The sequence below is a fragment of the Electrophorus electricus genome, chromosome 1 (assembly GCF_041902795.1).
Source record: "Electrophorus electricus isolate QZ-2024a chromosome 1, ASM4190279v1, whole genome shotgun sequence".
Lineage (NCBI taxonomy): Eukaryota > Metazoa > Chordata > Actinopteri > Gymnotiformes > Gymnotidae > Electrophorus > Electrophorus electricus.
In genome coordinates this window covers 43270003-43290573 of record NC_137497.1, presented here as the reverse complement: position 1 = coordinate 43290573, position 20571 = coordinate 43270003, and the positions used below count along the sequence as shown (strand labels likewise).

The 20571-nt window shown below is 44.5% G+C and overlaps 2 protein-coding genes across 4 annotated transcripts in view; one reads left to right on the top strand and one right to left on the bottom strand.

The window, feature by feature from the left end:
- tpk1 (thiamin pyrophosphokinase 1) overlaps positions 1-14201 on the top strand; it is a 57802-nt gene extending 43601 nt beyond the window's left edge. For all 3 annotated transcript variants that reach the window (XM_081721234.1, XM_027028810.3, XM_027028811.3), the window contains 2 exons: positions 403-514; positions 13721-14201. In XM_081721234.1, the coding sequence (XP_081577360.1) occupies positions 403-514; positions 13721-13860 (252 nt within the window). In that variant the 3' untranslated portion in view covers positions 13861-14201. The remainder of the gene's footprint in view (positions 1-402; positions 515-13720) is intronic.
- sec61g (SEC61 translocon subunit gamma) lies at positions 13932-15394 on the bottom strand. The gene is made up of 4 exons (XM_027028814.3): positions 15247-15394; positions 14439-14542; positions 14228-14330; positions 13932-14081 (listed from the first exon to the last, which is right to left on the bottom strand). Exons 2-4 carry the CDS (start codon positions 14530-14532, stop codon positions 14072-14074), a joined length of 207 nt encoding a protein of 68 aa, XP_026884615.1. The 5' UTR covers positions 14533-14542; positions 15247-15394; the 3' UTR covers positions 13932-14071.
- Between the last annotated feature and the right edge of the window lie 5177 nt (positions 15395-20571).

Here is a 20571-nt window from a genome sequence, read left to right as displayed (position 1 = left end):
CTCTGCAAGTGCTGGCTGTTGCGTGATTGCTCAGCTGGTGCCCATTTTATTATTTTTATTATTATTATTATTAGTAGTAGTAGTAGTAGTAGTAGTAGTAGTAGTAGTATTTTTATTATTATTAGTAGTAGTAGTAGTAGTATTTTATTATTATTATTATTATTATTATTATTATTATTATTACTGTTATTATTATTTTTTATTATTATTATTATTTTTATTATTTTTATTATTAGTAGTAGTAGTAGTTACTATTATTTTATTATTATTATTATTAGTTGCATTTTTTTTTTGTTCACACACCTGATGAGAAGCGGCAGCCAATTTGCACACAGCATCCTCTCGATCAGAGACCCCAGCCCCTGGGGGACTGTGTTTGAACTGTGTGGTTTCTTCTGGCAGGGCAGGCAGGTGCAGATGGGTGTGAACACAGGGCTGGAGGGAGACTGGTGTGCCCTGGTACCCGTGGGTAGCCCCTGCATCACCACCACCTCCGGGCTCAAGTGGAACTTGGGTGAGTTGGGCACCTGTGTGCCAAACACACACACACACACACGCGCGCGCGCGCACGCGCGCGTACGCTGCTCCTCTCCGAAGACGCCCTCGCAGACACCCCCGCCGGTTCTGTTTGCGTGGCGCTGGCCTACATACGCGCGGGAAACATGGGAGCCTGCTGTCGGCTCCAATCTCGGGGTAACCACCACTGATGTTTCAGCTGCAGGTGGACTTGGCAGGCCCAGATTTAGACACACTTTGGCCAAAGAAAAAAAGCCCTTTGACTCAAAATTTATCTCGCGATAAATTCCACGGAGGCCAGAAGTCCAGCCTGTTTCCGCAGAGATTAAGGCGGATTCGCAGTGAGTTGGCGCCTCTCACCGCGCTCTCTGTAATGGTCCGTCGCACTGAAATCGGGAGCAGCGTGTTGTGGGAGTTGTGTCCCGCCCCTGCGTGTCACTCGCTGACTCCTACGCTCATTAGACGCATGGCGCCCGGCCCCACTGAGGACGGAGGAAATGAGGAGGTGCGTCCCGCGCCTCTGCTTTTGATCTGCAGACACGAGACGTCTCCCAGAACCATCCCCGCCGGCTGCTCCCGTGGGACTTTCACGGAGGAACTACGGAGGCCGGTCCTGTTGCAAACGTTAACGGGACTTTAAGGTGTTAAAAACACCACCCGAGACACTCTGGTCCTCTCCTAAAAGCCCCACTGTTGTGACGAGCTGCTTTAAGGAGTAAAAGGTAGCGGCCATGGGGCAAGAAGGGATGTGTCCTTGGTACACACAGCAGTTCTGGGATCAGTCCAAAGTTCACGCAGCCATGCACAGGGCAAGTCTGAGATCAGTCCATAGTTCACACAGCCATGCACATGGCAGGTCTGAAATCAGTCCATAGTTCACACAGCCATGTACATGGCAGGTCTGAGATCAGTCCATAGTTCACACAGCCATCCAACATGGGCACATTCAGTCCATTTATCTGTATCATCCATGCCTTACCCATGATGCATTGTGTTTTGATTGCTCAGATTGTGTGATGGTGAATTAAAGGAGAGTAGAAAAGACTCTTTACAATTACCCTCAGGATTTTCATATGAGCAGCCGTGAGGTCTTTACATGTTATTATATAATTACTATTCTGAAGTAAAAAACAAGTGTTCAGGACAGTTATGAATGTTTTATACATAACGCAGAAACTTATGAAAACTGTTTCATAAGTATTCAACACTGAAGCCAGTTTAAGAGTATGTAAAACATAACAGTAATTCACACACACACACAGACACCACACACAGGAGTGGGAGTGCTTGTAAAGGAATAGATTAAGTAGAGCCACATGCCTGTGTGTGTGTGTGTGTGTGTGTGTGTGTGTGTGTGTGAGAGAGCGTGCGTGCGTGCGCGTGTGTGTGAGGCTGAGAAACTGGCAGCCGAATCGGCTTTCATTGTTGAGTTGACAGGGAGCAGGGAGAGAATGGAATGGTTTTCTTCCGAGAGCATGACGAACACGTGGGTGTGTGTGGGTGTGTGTGGGTGTGTGTGGGTGTGTGTGGGTGTGTGTGTCAGAACCTGTCTGCATCGTAATAAATAAAAGACAAATCTTTAAGCAGCAGAAGCTCCTGCTGGTTTGGTTGTTGGACGCAGGTCTCCGTACGCTCTGTGCCGTGAGTGTGTATCAGTAGGATGTGTGGTATCTTGAAGATTACGTGTGCTCTCACTTTTTTTCCTGACAGAGATTGTACAGACCCATTCTAGCTTCTGAAAGAGCTTAAGAGCCTAATCATGAGATTTCAGAGCTAAATGACTGAGCCGACATTCCGATCTATATACGCTGAAAAATAGGCCGTGCGTGGAAGAATCCAGAACCAACTCCTGGATAAATAATAACCGTGCGGACATCTGTTCACAACAAACAAATCAAAGATGCAGTCATGTCTGCAGTCTGCCTTGGGGGAAAAATCGTCTACGGCAAGTCAAACAGTCCAAAATGTAGTACTCAAAACATCCTGCACATAACATAACAAGCAAGGACGAACCAGCATTACTTCCTAAGACAAAACAGGGTCACCTGTCTGATTGCCGTCTGATTGTATTATGTGAACACTCATTCTGAGCTCTTAGCCGGGACTTTGCGGCTGTCAGACAAGCACGTCACTGCCAAACTCTCCGTGTGGATGAGCGTCAAGACCTTGAGGCGCGTCCGACTGGTGAATGCCTTTACTTACTGCTGTCTCCTGCCTCGGTGTGATCGCCTACCTCGGTAACCGTGCACCTTGGTGACTGCCTGCTTCAGTGACCACCTGCCTCAGTAATCGTGCACTTTGCTGACCGCCTGCCTCAGTGACCGCCTGCCTCGTTAACCATACGCCTTGGTAACTGTGCACCTTGGTGACCGCCTGCCTTAGTTACCGCCTGCCTCGTTAACCATACGCCTTGGCGACCATGCACCTCAGTGACCACCTGCCTCGGTAACCGTGCACCTCAGTGACCGCCTGCCTCGGTAACCACGCCCATCGGTGTCCGCCTGCCTCATTAACCATATGCCTCGGTACCCGCGCACTCTGGTGACCGCCTCCATCAGTAACCACATGCACCCCTGCACCGTGGAGCACCAAATCCCAGTGGTCAAGGTTTCCCCAGTGACCGCTAAAGTGCACCAGCAGGTTCACATTGCATGTCCGCTGTGAAAGCTCGTTATGTGGGGGGTGACGTTAATGCTGAAAGTGACAGAGGTTGTAGATGATTCATCACAGTGATGTTAACAGGAGTTCACCATGGCCTCTCATGCTGGACTGGAACTGGAGATTATGGCCCACTGGTGTTGGGATGGTATCAAGGCGGCTGTCACTGGCCCACTCGGAACCAGTCACTGTGGCACGTGCTGGTTCTTTTTTTGTTGGTGGCGTTTTTTCTTTCTTTCTTTTATTAGCGTATAATAATAAGTGAAACTTAAGAGGGCAATAAAGATTTTATATCACCTTAGTCATTCAGATTCACGTTGATCGCAGCTCTGGGTGACCGGGTCATGAACACCTGAACACACAAGCACACACACACACAGCAGGGATGGCCAGAGAACAAAGGCGCGCGTCTGTGTGTGTGTGTGTGTGTGTGTGTGTGTGTGTGTTGAATTATCTTAAATTTCAGTAGGGTGCTATTTCCTCTTGGCCATGCACGTGTGTGTGCGCGCGCCTGTGTGTGTGTAAGAGAGGATGTTTCCTATGCGGTGGTCGTATAGAAGACCCTACACACTGAATCCCATATCTCAAGTGTTGATTGAGCTTTTAAGACCAGCGCTAGAACAACGTCTATATTACATGCTGGCTGCTCTGATTTAGATCCTTAAACTCGTCAGTCACTCTCAGACTTGCTTAGAAATGCAATTATAACACATTAAAAGGCTTTGAACATATTAAAAGGCACTACACACATTAAAAGGCATGCGTGGTGCTTTATAATGTCTTGAGTAACAAGCTTCACGGCCCTTAACAGCCACTTTGTTAGGTAGACCCCACTAGTGTGGTGATGGACCCCCTTTTGCCTTCAGAACTGCCTTAATTCTTCATTTCACAGATTCAGGAAGTTGCTGGACACGTTTCTCTGGTGGGCTGTGATATTTAAACAATACTTATGCAGGCTGTGGTGTTTAAACAATACTCAGGTGGGCAGTGGTGTTTAACCAATACTCAGGTCGGCTGTGATATTTAAGCAATACTTACGCAGGCTGTGGTGTTTAAACAATACTCAGGTGGGCAGTGGTGTTTAACCAATACTCAGGTCGGCTGTGATATTTAAGCAATACTTACGCAGGCTGTGGTGTTTAAACATTACTCAGGTGGGCAGTGGTGTTTAACCAATACTCAGGTCGGCTGTGATATTTAAACAATACTTACGCAGGCTGTGGTGTTTAAACATTACTCAGGTGGGCAGTGGTGTTTAACCAATACTCAGGTCGGCTGTGATATTTAAACAATACTTACGCAGGCTGTGGTGTTTAAACAATACTCAGGTGGGAAGTGGTGTTTAACCAATACTCAGGTTGGCTGTGATATTTAAGCAATACTTACGCAGGCTGTGGTGTTTAAACAATACTCAGGTGGGCTGTGGTGTTTAAATGATGTTCAGTTGGTATTAAGGTTTACACCCTGACACCACCAGCAGCCTGAGCTGTTGACACAGCAGGATGGGTCCATGCTCTCGGACTGTTCACACCGAGCTCAGACCCTGCCCTCCAAATGTCTGAGCAGAAGTCCAGACTCGTCGGATCCGGTGATGTTTTTCCAGTCTTCCGTTGTCCTCGGTTGCTGACAGGAGAGGCACCCGGTGTGGACTTCTACTGTTGTCCGCTTCAAGGTTCGACGTGCTGTGCATTCAGAGATGCTCTTCTGCATATCTCGGTCGAAACGAGTGGTTATTTGAGTTACTGCTGCCTTTCCGTCAGCTTGAACCAATCTGGTCATTCTCCTCTGACCTCTGGAATCAACACGGCAGTTTCACCCAAAGAACAGCTGCTCACTGGATATTTTCTCTTTTTCAGATCATTCTCTGTAAACCCTTGAGATGGTGTGTGTGTGTGTGTGTGTGTGTGTGTGTGTGTGTGTGTGTGTGTGTGTGTGTGTGTATGTGTGTGTGTGTGTGTGTGTGTATGAAAATGCCAGTATCTCAGCAGTTTCAGAAATAGAGCAGCTCGTCTAGCACCAACAACCAGGCCCAATTCTTCCCCATTCTAATGATCATTTTGAACTTCAGCAGGTCATCTTGACCACATCTACATGCCAAGATCCATCGAATTGCTGCCATGCGATTGGCTGGTTAGACATTTGTTAACGAGCAGTTGAACAGGTGAACCTAATAAAGTGGATATGGAATATTCTTCACATTTAAATACCATTTAAAAACACCTAACGACCTGGCACAATACTCTATGATGTGTGATATACTTTTATTAATAATTGGTTGGTAAAGGGCGAATTGACAGAGCAGAGCTGTATGGTATTGTAACACATTATAACGCATAATGCATAAAGTACATCAGAAGCTCTTATAGTGCATTACAACTTTAGTATGTATGATTTTCTTATGAATAAATGTTATAATGCTTTAGAACCTGGTTTATGAAGTCATATAAATACTATGTATGAGTAATACATGCATATGACGGACATTAAAAAGCATTTTATTTATATATATATATATATATATATATATATATATATATATAATATACACACGTGTGTGTGTGTGTGAGTGTGTGTGTGAGTGCTTGTGTGTGTGTGTGCGTGCACTATAATGAGGTTCATAGGATGTATTGCACTTTTTCCCCTTTTATTTTATGTATTCACATTTATTTAAATGGTGTAGATACAAACCTCAAATACATACTTGCCTAAACTGAGTTATGCAAGCAGTTTGTTTTTGCACTTGGAAGTTTGTCAACAAATCTGACAGTGGAATATCCTGAATATCCTGAGCGCTTCTGAATCTGCTGTGCATTGTGGACAAAGTGAGCCGTTTTTTCTGAGCTTCCAAGCTTCCAGCACGCTCCTGCCACAAACGGACACATCTGTTGTCTCGTCACGGATATTTCCGTTTGGGTACGTTTTGTGATTAAGGCTCGCTGGGGGAGTGTTCTGTGGGTGGTGAATAAGCCGGAGCTCCTAAAGCTGGTGCGTTCTGAAACCCGTTTAAATGTCCTGTTCCTAGGGGTCATGGTAACATCTGATCAGATGAGACGTCAGGGGTGGGGTGTTGGGGGAGGTGTTGACGTTCCCCACCCTTTTATTGGGATTACTGGGTTCAGGGTAGGACGTTTACCGCTCGGCTGCCAGATTTTAGCTGTTGCCTTGGGGACGTCTGAAGGACTAAACCTAATGTATGTTATTTTACCTCAGGTAAACGTGATCCGCGGCAGTCATCAAGGATACGTCGGTCTGGTCTTTTTTTTACTTGCTCCGTCACTCTCTCGCCCTTTCACTCCTGTGTTTGTTTCAGTATTGGACAGCAGTTGTCTGAGGGGAAATGAGTTTATTCCAGGTGAGACTGAGAGCTCAAGGAGTTCTTTCACACACACACACACACACACACACACACACACACACACACACACTCACACACACTCTCACACACACACACACACACACACACTCACACACACACACACACTCTCACACACACACACACACACTCACACACACTCACACACACACACACACACACACACACTCTGTTTGTGACTTGACTCCATTCCCTTCAGTGCCATTCTGTTTGCATTGCATCAGTAGGACTGTTTATGTCTCCATCTCACCCTCAACCCAGCAGCCCGTGTGGGTTGAGTCATTGATATGGAACTGTGTGTGTGTGTGTGTGTTACCATTCCATTGCATGGTACGTGCACATGTGGAGGTAATTGTAATGCAGCCACTATGGAGGTGGAGGTGGTCCACAGTGTCATATACTGCCCACACAGACTGGTCCTACTGGTCCTACTGGTCCTAGTCCAACTGGCCGCAGTTTCAGCCCCGTCTGGGTTCGGTCGTCCTGATGGGAAGTTGCGTTGAGCTGATGACGGAGGTGATTGACATGGTGAGTGAGGAGCAGGCCTCTCTGCTGAGGATTTAACGTGAGCTTCGCCTCCAGTTAGGAGCAGACCGGATGTGAGCCCTGCTGCTTCCAGCTTCATAGATCAAAAGGGCTCCTTGCCCCTCCTCCTACGCTTTCCCAAACCGCAGCGCCCCGGGCAGTGCTCCCCGTTGTCTCGGTATGCCTCCAGCCCCAGCTGACCAGAAAGGGCAAGCAGACAACATAAGGCACAGATAGCCTTGTGTTCAGCCGCGGTGGTGTTTTTGTGTGGCATTCCATTAAAACGGTTTGTGGAGAAGAGACCACGTAGGTGTGTGAGCGTCACAGCCCTGCCATGTTCGACAAGAGTGTTTGAAGGTACTGGGGATGTCGAGACCCAGTGTAGTGTTTGACATGAGTATTTGAGGGATCTGGGGATGTCGAGACCCAGTGTAGTGTTTGACATGAGTATTTGAGGGATCTGGGGATGTCGAGACCCAGTGTAGTGTTTGACATGAGTATTTGAGGGATCTGGGGATGTCGAGACCCAGTGTAGTGTTTGACATGAGTATTTGAGGGATCTGGGGATGTCGAGACCCAGTGTAGTGTTTGACATGAGTATTTGAGGGATCTGGGGATGTCGAGACCCAGTGTAGTGTTTGACACGGGCGTTTGAAGGCACTGCGGATGTTGTGGTGGGATTGTGGGTGTGTTGCTTTGGCTTGGGTCCCCTGAAGGTAGGATTTCCATATAATCAGTCGAATGGATTTCCAAAGGCAAAATGAAATTCATGATGTTTGTAATGACATTCCAGCCCGCTGGACACTCTGTGAAGGTTCTTCTTCATAGAAGTGCACTTTTAAAGTGTGAATCCAAATGTGTATGCCAAACAGATCCTTAACAACACCAGCTTCTGCAGTCAAGCAGGAAACTAATTATTTCCTAAAAATTGATTTGAAAGCATCTTAATTACATGCTACAGTGTTTAATCTATTCCAAGTCATTTAAAATGTGATACATAAATGTGAGGGCGTTTCTTAACTACTTTTGTAGTTTATGTTGTGTTCTTCCGAAGGTGAAAATAAAGGGAACTCTATTAAAGTCTCTCAGTAGTGAGGCCACCTGAGAAGTCTGTTTGGAAGCACATCTGTTTACACGGACCCGCGTAGAATCCAATTACTTTAGTAAACAGCTGTGTCATGACTTGATATCTGCTTAGGTTAGCGGTTCAGTACACTGTTCTGAGAAACGACGCAGAGCCATATTGATGTTAGTTCACAGCCTTATTACCATGGAAATGCTACGGTCATTGGACTATGCTGTAGGGACAACCGTTATTATTGCAAATTTGTGAATTGTTACGAGTGCCAACAGAATCCCATGGTATTGATTTATGTATCATCAATTTAGGAAAAATGTCAGAGTTGCAATTCTCTAAGCATGACGGTCCATCCCAGCCCTCGTCCCGGGCCAGTTTTAAGGCCCCTTAATGCAATAGCGTGTCAAAGTGTTCTGATTCACATGCTTATTTGCATATGAACATGATTGTGAGGCAGCGTAGGCTGTCCCCAGATTACTGGGTGGACAGGTTCTTTGCTTCTGTTCCTTCATCCACACAATCACACTGCAAGATGACTAATTCTGGAGGGGCTAAACCAAACTTCACATCACGCTGTGTTAAACCATGACTCAGGAGCGTTTAAAACTCCCCACAACTGACTGCTGGGATGCAGAGCCTAACGCGACACGGAGCCTAACGCGTCGCGGAGCCTAACGAGGTTATGTTTAGAATATTTCTGGTTTACACTGACTTTACACAGTATGTTTCTAAAAGTATAATGGAAGTTTTAAAACAACCCTCTCGCTCTTTCACACACACACAATTATATTAAGGATCATTGTTTATATTTCATTGTTTTCATTTATCTTTTTTTTTTTTTTCATTTTTAATTGTATATCGCAAAATATTGAAATTGATGTAGTCAGTATGAACTACCTATTGTACCACCATCCCAGTAACGAATGAGAGCCCCATTCAGACTGTGCAATTGTCTTTTATTGCCTGGTCAGTACAGGGACACTTTAGCGTCCCACGGGGTCGCAGTCTGATTCACGCTCACTATCTCTGTATTATCTGTGTCTTTTCACTGTCTTTTATCCTTTAGTTAAATTTCTCTCTACCTCATATGCATGTCTCAGCCTGTTCCAAAGGTTTCACGTCCTCAACCAAAGTGCAAAAGACAAACTAGGTGTTGTTCTTTGATGTCGTCCTCGGTCTTGGCTAGTTTGGTTCTGCTCTTTCAGAACTAGCAGTGCTGCGGAGACGTGTCCTCCATAATGGCTTCCTCTCAAAGATAAATATCACATGGACATTTATATATGCTCCCCCCCCTCTCTCTCTCTCTCTCTCTCTCTCTCATCCTCTCATCTGAAAGTTCAGTTTAGTCAACTCCTTATACAGCACTCCTGGATTTATTATTGTAGGTGAAAGGGATTTTTTTCAGTATTCAGTTACTTGGCTGTGAAAATATCTACTAAGCTGATGTACTCTGGGCAAAGCATCCTTATGAACAAACCATTTGTATTTCTAGGATTGTTAGTACTTTCTAGTACTTTCTTTGTCTGGGACGGTGGTGGTCCGAGGCAAAGCGCTCTGTCGGTTCTGTGTCCACTGGCTTCCGTTGTGCCCTCCGCTCTGCTGAAACAGCCAGTAGGACGGAGAAGGGCCAGAAGTACCTCTTATCTGAAGGGTGAATTAGCATGCCGTTGTCTGCCCTCGCCTATAACCACCCTACAGAGAGGCCAAAAACATTTAATAGAGGCGCTATCAACGTGCGCCAGACGGCCAGCGTGAACGCGCCCCGCCGAAGACGATAACAGTGGCAGGATTCGCTTCTGATGCACTTTGGGATCAAATTATCTGCCATGTTGCAGCTTGACTCCTGCGCAGTTTTTACCTCTCCGCAGATCTGTAGGCCCGCCAGTAATTTGCTCAGTAAATATTGAATACTTAAGAGTGCTGTTTCGGTGCTGAAAGCATAATTATGACACGCAAACATTCTTTGTTGTTATCATTAACGGGTGTGCTCTCATTTCTGTTTCCACTGTATCATCAGGTGTTGATTGTAATCGAGTGGCGAGGGTTGTTGATGAAGATTTATTTCCTGATATCTTAATCTAATCCAATATAGCCAAACCCATAAAAATCCCATTTTAAACACTCTGTAGTTCACGCGCAAACGCGCCGATGTCTAGCCGGTTTCCACGTCTTGTATACTTTCCCAGAGGACGCGACCGAAGACGAACACCTAGCATAAATCAGTGCAGCAGACGAAGAGTGCTATAATCCCTGCATGCGGACCTGTCTCGTCTTCCTCCTCTCTTCGCCCGCGGAAAGGCTGACTGCTGTCTTAATGGGGCTTGGCGCGGCGCTCCAGCACCAAGACAGCGGCGCGTCCTGACGCGAGGCTCTGGGCGACGCCTCAAGAGCCATCTGCCTGTCAGGTGAAGCCACGGTGTTACGCACGTTTAGGCGCCATCTCCTCCTGAGCGTGAAAAAGAACACGTTTCCTAACATCAGGTAGGCGTTCTGAAACGTTCCGAATCAAAGATCAAAAGTGGTATTGTTGATCCTCGGCGTGTCTGGCTTCTTTTTTTTCCTCCAGTATTTTCTGTTTAGGTTTGCGCTGAAATCTCAGCATGTCTCTTGGAGAGCTCGTCCCAGCGCAGCTGCACTGCTATATACACAAACATGCATACCCAGACCGAAATCTCACCTACTCTTCTGAGAGCTCCCCAAGCGCTCCACGTTTTGAGTTCAAGTTGGCCAGTGCTGAACATTTCAGTTCCTGAGAACGTGATGTAGGACTCACGAGACTCTCAAGGTGAAGGTGGCCACACACGGACTAGAACATGATGTGAACTCTGAGTAGAGGAGCAAGATGTGGACTGGAGCCAACAGAGAAGAGCCTGGAAAAGAGAGAGTGAGAGAGAGAGAGCAGAGTGTAACAGAATGCACAACACCTGCGTGCAATTTGCCCCGAAAGCCATCTCGCTCGGCCCAGGGTTGAAGACCTGACGTCGTTTCTCCTGTTTGGCGTTACAGTTTGGCCCCTTCCCTTCGTAGCTCTTCATCTCCTCGTGCCTCATCTTCTGGAGACCTGATGTCTGTAGTCCCAGAAGACCCCAGAAGGCAGCGTCCAATCCTGCGCCACACCGCGCAAACTTTGAGCCCCAGGAGAGCTCAAGACTCGCGCCTGCCCTGGAACACAGGTGGTGCAGAAGAGTCTTCACATACCAGCTGTAGACACTTCTTGAAAACACACCTAAGTGTTTTGTGTTAAATGCACCAATCAGAACAAAGTGCTGACACGCTGATGGTGTGTGCTTCCTGCCCTGGTGCCTGACACTGACAGTGGATCACTTGGCTCAGGCCTGAACATCAGCACTGGATCACTGACATCCAGCAGTGATGTAATCCGCTCTGGTTAAAACTCTGCTGAACGCTGCAAATGTGAATGATTAACTCTCATGTTTTAACAGTCTATATAAAACAACACTTCCTGATTCTGAGTACACTTTTTCACAGTCAGCCAAAGGAAAATGTGTTTCTGAGTTATTGAATATCTATGGCACAATTTGTCACGAGTGTTCCTATCTGCCATTCCTCATCTTAAAAAGAACAAACGATACATTTATCTGACACTTTTATCTAAAGGAACTTACAGTTATGACTGAATACAACTTGAGTAATTGAGGGTTAAGGGTTTTGCTCAGGAGCCCAACAGTGGCAGCCTGGCAGTGGTGGGGTTTGAACTGGCAACCTACTGATTACTAGTCCAGTACCTTCACCAGGAGCTTCCACTGCCCAGCTTTATGTTGTCACTACACAGGCTCACCAGCAGGTGTCACTGTGTAGTTTCGTACCGGTTGACCTTTACTTCTACAGCTGATGAAGGACCTCTGTCTGAAATGTCGGTTTCTCTGGAAACCTGGTGTACTTCACATGTTTTGAATATCTATCTATCTTTCTTTCTTTCTTTCTCTCTCTCTCTCTCTCTCTCTGTCTCTGTCTCTCTGTGCGTGTGTTTGTATCAGATTTTGAGTTGGTCAAAACGTACATACACTTTGTTAGCATTTGGTGGCAGTTGTGTGCTTGGGGTAGATTAAGTGTTTCAGGTAGAACTGGCGGAACTCAGTCAGGTTTGTGAACCTCCTTGTTAAAAACCTGCTTTTTCAGTTCATTTATAGGATTTAAGTGAGGGCTTTGCTTTGTTTTTTGTCTTTAAGTCATTTTGCCTTTAAAGGGATGTTTTAAATCACAGTCCTACCGGAAGCCCCATTTGGGACCAAGTTTTAGCATTCTGGTCTAAAGGTGCTGCTTGAATGTGTGTAAATCAGGGTGTCATTCATGGACCGGCAATGACCAAAATAAGGCTCTCATCCTGACCCCCAAAATGAGTCTAGTGTGTTGTAAATCAAAATCATGTTGTGGACCTTAGTTGAATTAAGACTGCCCTCTAGTGGATTAGCGCAAAGTAGAGCAGTAAACCCAGGGACAGGACAGAGGCCTCTGATAAAGGGTTCATTAACGAGCTTTGCAAAATAATATAGAAAATGTGTTTGGGTATATATATATTTTAGGAATTCCAATCTGTTTTGTGAATCTGATACATTTTAGATAAATGACGCATTTAAGACGCATTAATGTGTTCTTACTACTCGACTGCTGTTTCCATGCAGCCTACTTGACAGTACAGAGTGTGTAATGTTATGTAAATTGAGTCAGGTTCCCCAAATCTAGGTTTTTTTCCTGCGTCATGTATTTTGTGAATTCAGCAGTTTCGGTTCCAGTAAAACACCCCCACATTGATGGTGTCACACTCATACTCCACAGTCGGAGTGTTGTTCTTTAGATTATAATCTTTTAATCTTTTTCCTTCATGCATGATCATTGTGGCCAAACAGTTCAAGTTTTTGTTCTTGGTGATCACTTGCAGTCTTGGATGGAGGACTTTTGTAATGGCAGATGTAGATACTGGATGCCTGCACTGCTTTCCTTTGTTGTCGTCTCGTGGACCAAAGTCTGTTCAGCCTCAAGTGTTGATTTTCACTTGCCTTCCAAATGATGTGTAGCATTTTTATGTTCATGGGTTTATTTGTACACATGTTCATCCTCAGCTCATCAGCTAAGGAGTGTGAAATCTTTCAGACTATTTAGAGATTCAGTTTAGTGCATCTAAACTTTCAACCCACCAGAAGTATGATACAGTGAATTAAAGGTGAAATGTCTGGATTGTTTTAATGTGAATAGGTTGCCTAATTCACCAGCCAGGTAACAATGTGTGGAATTAATGTCTTTTCAATTCTAGGTGCTCCTCTACCTCTTAAGCGTTAACATACCAACTACAACACAAGGCTACATACATTTTGCAAACACTTAATCACTTAAATATTACTATCATATGGAAACAAAAGATTAATTTAAAAACCTTGTTTATTATTTCTAGATTTAAATGTTTTCATTTTTTCTTCCCTGTTATAATAAAATACTCACTTCTTTTTGTACTAAGGCACATTATATTAAAACATGGTACATTTGAAAAGAAGCTGAATCTTACAAACGCAGAAGGTGAGTGAATGATGACTTTTGCCTTTTCCCATACCCAGATCAGGATGTGCTGGAGTTTGGAAAGCTCGTCAGTACATCGAACACCTACGAGGAGCACGACCCACAGCAGGGGAGAAACCCTGTGAGAGTCTTCACAGACAGGCCTCTGCTGTGGAGCATGGGAATTAAGGAGCAGTAACGCAAGCCACGCACCAGGGCGCCCAGCCTCTGCCTACTGCAGCCAGTAGCCTTCTGAAATGAACAGTCATCTTTGGTTTGGTCTTTTTATTATTAACACAGCCAAAAAAACATTTCAAATAAAAAGAATGAATTTACAGCTTTCCCCATGGTCCAGCACACAACACTGTTTCATGCTTTCGAGTTCCAAATTGCTTCGGCAGGCAGACGAATCAGCCGCCCCTGCAAAAGGAAATTCCACTTTCAGCCACAGCACACAATGGCATTTTTATGATTCATTAATACGTTCAAAATCCACTTTATGCATCAAACGAAAAATAAATGCAATAAATTGTGTGTTAAGTGGTGCTGTTTGTTTAGTGACTTACACGATGATGTTGTTGATGGGGATGTGGATCAGTTTGACGAAGAACCCGATGAAGCCCATGATGGCGAACCCGATCGCTGTTGCCATGGCAATCTTCTGAAATTCTACATCACGACAAAGCGCAGAGACAGATTACCCGCGGGGAAAGACCACCTACGCCGGTCTACAGCAAACAGCTGGTTGGAGGAGCTCCTCTCTGAGCTCTGGCTGACCTTTCCTGTCTGGCTTGGTGCATCTTTTGACGAGCCTGATCGAGTCCTTCACGAACTGCCGACCTGGTTCCACGAACTGCATCACTTGGTCCATGTTGATGTGGCTATGGGAGAGAGAGAGAGAGACCTACACACATCACCAAAGCAGGGGGGGGGGGGGGGGAAGAAGACCTGCACACATCACCACAAAGCACCACTTCTGCAAACGAGTGGAGAAGCAGCCTGGTCTTCGTGTTTGGAGCCACTCCACTGGTTACCAAGGTTGCTGGTTCAAGCCCCACCACTGCCAAGCTGCCGCTGTTGGGCCCCTGAGCAAGACCTTTAACCCTCAATTGCTCAAGTTGTACTCAGGCATAACTGTACGTCGTTTTGGACAGAAAGAGTCACCTAAATGCTGTAAATGTAAATTTAAATGTTACCAGGTTGTTCTGACCGCTTGGTTGAACATTTAACTCCCCAGCAAGCTCCATTAGACCTAGTCAGCTTAGCTAACGTTAGCTGACTGCTTACTGGTCGCTCGAGTAAAAAGCTGTCTTCTACCAGGCTTGTTGAGTAGTTAAGTAGCGCATATAGGTTATAACGCTACATAGCAAGTAGTGTGTAAGTGGTGTATATATAAAGCTCCACTGCCTCAATCTGGCCATGTTAGACCCGCTAGCAGGGTGAAGGCCATGTTTACCTCGGGGCAGTTACGGTCGACGACTGAGAGAGAAGTTAGTTGGCTACGCACGTTTCGTTCATACGTGAGACAAGTTTCAACGAACGTGATGAGAAACCAACGCTGAAAGAGAAAAGAGCGAACACTCACCTGCGTTAGAGAGTCACGGAGAGACTGTGCGAATCCACGTAGCGCTGCGACTCAGCCAAGACAAGGCTGACGAGGCGCAGGCGGACGCATGCGCAGTACGGGCCCCGCCAGAGCCGAGGGTGCCGCAGCAGCGCCCTCTATCGTAGGGAGTACTCAACAGCAGCGGGGTAGCGAATGCACACGCGTGGTTTTGCTCGTAGTCCGGCCTCCGCTATGAATAAAAGACTACACAAATATAAATAATAATCAAATATAAATAATAATCAAAGTTAATTAAATAAGAAAGGAACAACTGAACTAATCCAAATGCTTATGGTCTGATCATGGTATAAAATCAGTGTTGTTACAGGAGAAGTTGCCATGTTAACCGAAGAAATGATCTTTTATGAAGATGCCTAGAGACCATTTCTTGTGCCCTTGCCAAAGAACTCAACTAGCCAACCAAATGTTTTCTAGGATTAGTGGATTGGTTTTCTGGGATTAGTGGTTTTGTGGAAACTCATCAGGAGTCTCTGTCGTGGCAGCACATAGAGGATGTGATAAGATACAGTTGTTTCTACGTTTAGTTGAAGGACTGTTCTCTGGCCAATAGACTCAGAGTTGTATGGACCTTTTCCACTAAGGTGCTGGACATTGCGTGCAGGTCATTGTTAAAGACATGCACTGAATGCATGGTGGGACTACCACGCAGGGGTTGCCCGCCGGTTACTAGGAAAGTCTGAAAACTGTGTCCATATGTTTCCGTTAATGTGTAGAGAACAACAAACAACATGCCCTGCAGTTGTTCTGAACACCATCTGGTCCAAACGTGTTGGGTAAATACCCTGGGGCCTAGTAAATAAATGCTGTATATACACAAAAACGGTGTCGAATTGTGTGTACGCAAATTCCCATGCTGAAACTGGGATTTATAAATAAATACTTCGCGGGAAATTGCGCATATATTTATGAAAGATTTTACCTATGCTCGGAGCCTCTACAACGTTTATAGAGAGCGGGATTTGGAGCCACCTTGAGGTAAAGTAGGGAATTACAGCAAAATAATCACCATCGTCACACGAAAAGATTAAAACAATTCATTTAAATATAATTAAATATAGTTTATTTAAATAAAAACAAATTACATTATGAAATATAAAAAATAATTAACTAAAGAGAAAAATACAATAAGAGAAAGTGCATAAAATATAGGTTACTTTTTCATGAAAAGCATTTGAGTCTAAACAGTGTTTCTTGATTTATTGGTGTAGACCAGTTAATTAGCCTGTTTATTCATATTTATTGCTCCACATTACTGTTTGCAGCCTGCAATTTGTTAATCCCTCTCTGAATTAAACTGTAAATCGTTATGGGTTGGTAATATTTGCAGATAATTACAGGCTGCAGGCAGCTGTAAAACAATCACGCGCACTCAGATTTATAAAAAGGATCAAATGGATGCTGCATTGTCTGTGGCATAATAGCTGGTTTGGCATTATGAGAAGACCACAAGAGCCGAGCCTTAACGACCGGGTCCTAACGACCCTGGAGTTCCTGGCAGCCGTTGGCAACCAGAGGGAAACTGCTGATAGCTCGGGAACATCCCAGCCATGCTAAAGTGCCGGACTGGGCAGCACAATGAAAGTCTCGCGTCCGCACTCCCGATTTCTCTCCACGGTGGGTGAGCAGTTCATCATCAAGTGCGATTTGTGTCCACTTTCCCAGCTGTAACCGGAGCGGTGCACTGCACTCGCGTGTTCGTTATTCCACGCCTTAACCCACAAAGAAGATTGCTAGGATTGTGCCCACCAGGTGGCGCTGTTTTGGCGCCATGGAAGGCTGCTGTACCATTGTAGGCCTTCTCGCAGCGGTCTCAGTGACTGCCTTTTCAAATCAAGTCATTTCATTGCACGGAACTTTAAATCTGACCACTTATTTTCACCTCTGCTGCAATGTGCTTGTGGAACGAACACTACTGACTGCTGCAGGTGCACACTGCCACTCGAAAGCTGCGTTTGCTGGTGATGCCATTGCTGACGGCACCATGCAACACTTTTTTTTTTCCTGTTTCCATCACAAGAACCTCTACCTCACATTCTGCAAAATTCCTCTGTTTTGACTTTTGCTGTGCCATCGTCGCCACTGTGTCACATAATGAAAGGGACACGCCCCCGTATACCGCAAACATTTATGAGGCGATTTGCAGCAACCATTTATGGATGTTTGTAGGTGGAATCAGGGACGGATATGAAACTCTCTCACCTACGCTCACTTTCTAGAAGATGATGCGGTGTGAAGATGTGCGAACTTAAGGTTTTAGAAATCTGGATTGATTGCCCAGTGTGTGGTGTCCACTGTCTCCCCTGCATGACGGCGGATGCCTGTTCGGGGGAGACGGTGACGGTGCCTTCCGGCCAGGAGCCTCCGTCTGGCGGCAGTGACGAACACCTTTTGTTTATGTTGTGTTTTTTGTCACATATGTTGTATGTTTTGTTTTCATGCTATGCTCCACACAGGTGGCGCATGTTTAATTTCATCTGCAGATAAACACGCAGGCACATACACACACACACACACACATATATTGGGCAAAGGTCCTTCATCAGCTCTACAAGCAATGTACGGTCATTCATTTACTTTCCAGTCTTCTGTATTGGTTTAATGGCAATTAACTGGTTGTTTACAATGCTGTTCTTTTGTGTCTGTGTTCCAGTACCAGTCTGACTCGTGGTGTTTACTGTCCAGCCAGAGAGATGCACCTTCTGTTCTTGTATTCAGGAATGAAACTAGTAATTATTTTGTAGTTCTCAAGTTCCATGAGAAGTTAAAGACTTTCAAATCTATTAATGATTCATTTACGTTTATGGCACGATACAACACAACATAATACAGCATTATAACATACACGACAATTCGATGGCAAGTACTAGCTACTTATAACGTAATTTACATTTATGACATGGACAAACAAGATTGTTCAGGCACAAATATAAAATCTTTCTATAAAGACACAATTATGTTCAGCAGACTTTGCTAACGTTGCAAGTTCGAAACAATGTCACTCTGTCCGTAGAGGTGGTTGTGTTGTCTCCTACAAACTTTGGTAACCACCAATATGGCCAAAGTCATTACCCAAATACTCAAATTTGCCATTAAATTGTTTTGTATGTTTCAGGAGTGATTGTGTACTGTAATCTGCTGAACTGCTCACGTGAGTTCTTCCGCAGAAAGAATACACAGCTTGTTGTGAGCATGGACATTGGACACATACAGTACATTTGCTTGTCACTCTCTTCAAAACTTGAATTGAGCAAATCTGGTAATTATTACTTAAAAAAAAAACCTGAAAATTCATCACAGTTCCATGTGATTTCGATGCCACATTCTTCTATTTTATTCTGCTCCATATTGTACGCCATAAATAATACCGGTTGTTAACATTTAAATGTAATTATACACAGGATGAGATGTGTATTTCATTGATTTGATACCTTTTCTGTTTTTCTGAAGTGTAGAAAAAAAAAAAAAATCCATTTAAATAATACTCCAGTTTAATTATTAAATTGGTTAAATGTATTGGACTATGGCCAGAATTACCAGCCATGTCGTATTTATTGGAAGATGTTTAAGAGACAACATCATTCCTACAGGTCAGACGGTTCTACAGGTCATATGATACTACAGGACAGACGATTCTACAGGTCAGACAATACTACAGGTCAGATGATTCTACAGGTCAGACGATTCTACAGGTCAGACGATTCTACAGGTCAGACGATACTACAGGACAGATGATACTACAGGACAGATGATACTACAGGACAGAAAGCACTCTGCTCTGAAGAGTGCACTAAAAATCCAGAAAACCCCGGAGTTGATAACCAGGAGTTCATATCCTAGGAGCTGATAACCAGGAGTTGTGAACATAGGGAGGAATGTAAACACTGCAAACCCAAATAGAGAACTAGAATTTTGACCATAGCATCATTCTTATGCATATTTTCCAACTCCATGCTGTATAAACTTGAATGCTTATTGGATTTAAGCATATCAGGTGATGTGTGTTTATGTAATGAGGGAGGGTGTGGCCTAAGGAGATCAACAACCTATATCAAGATGTGCAGAATTATTAGGCAGCTTCTTTTCTTCAGGCAAAATAGGCCAAAAAGAGATTTAACTGACTCTGAAAGGTCAAAAATTGTAAAACATCTTTCAGAGGGATGCAGCACTCTTAAATTTGCTAAGATATTGGGGTGTGATCACAGAACCATCAAACGTTTTGTTGCAATTAGTCAACAGGGTCACACAAAATGTGTTGAGAAAAAAAGGCGCAAATTAACTGCCAAAGATTTGAGAAGAATCAAATGACCAGGAACCCAGTATGCTCCAGTGCTGTCATATTCCAGAACTGTAACCTACCTGGAGTGCCCAGACGTACAAGGGGTTCAGTACTCAGAGACATGACCATGGTTAGGAAGGCTGACCACCACTGAACAAGACACATGAGATGAAACGTCAAGACGGGGCAAAGAAATATCTGAAGACAGATTTTTAAAAAGGTTTTATGGACTGATGAGACGAGAGTGACTCTTGACGGACCAGATCGATGGGCCAATGGCTGGATCAGTAATGGGCACAGAGCTCCACTTCAACTCAGACACCAGCAAGGTGAAGGTGGGGTACTGCTATGGGCTGGTATTATTAAAGATGAGCTAGTTGGACCTTTTCGGGTTGAATATGGACACAAAATCAACTCCCAAACCTACTGCAAATTTTCAGAAGACACTATCTTCAAGCAGTGGTACAGGAAAAAGTCCACATCTTTCAAGAAGACCATAATTTTTATGCAGGACAATGCTCCAATCGTATGCATCGAAGTGCTCCACTGCGTGGCTAGTCAGTAAAGGCCTTAAAGATGAAGGAATAATGCCATGCCCCCTTCCTTGCCTGACCTGTACCCTACTGAGAGCTTGTGGGCCCTTTTTAAGTGGGAGATTTACAGTACAGCTCTCTGAACAGTGTCTGGGAGGCTGTGGTTGCTGCTGCACAAAAGGTTGATTGTTAACAGATTAAGAAACTGACAGACTCCATGAATGGAAGGCTTATGACTGTTACTGAAAAAAAGGGTAGCTATATTGGTCACTGAATTTTTAAATATTCAGGGTTGAGGTTTATTAACATTTTGGATTGACCGAGAGCACTGTAGTTGTTCAATAATAAAATGAATCCTCAAAACTTGCCTAATAATTCTGCACACAGTGTACAGACACAGAACACCAGCTGTTTTTATATATATATATATATATATATATATATATATATATATATATATATATATATATATAT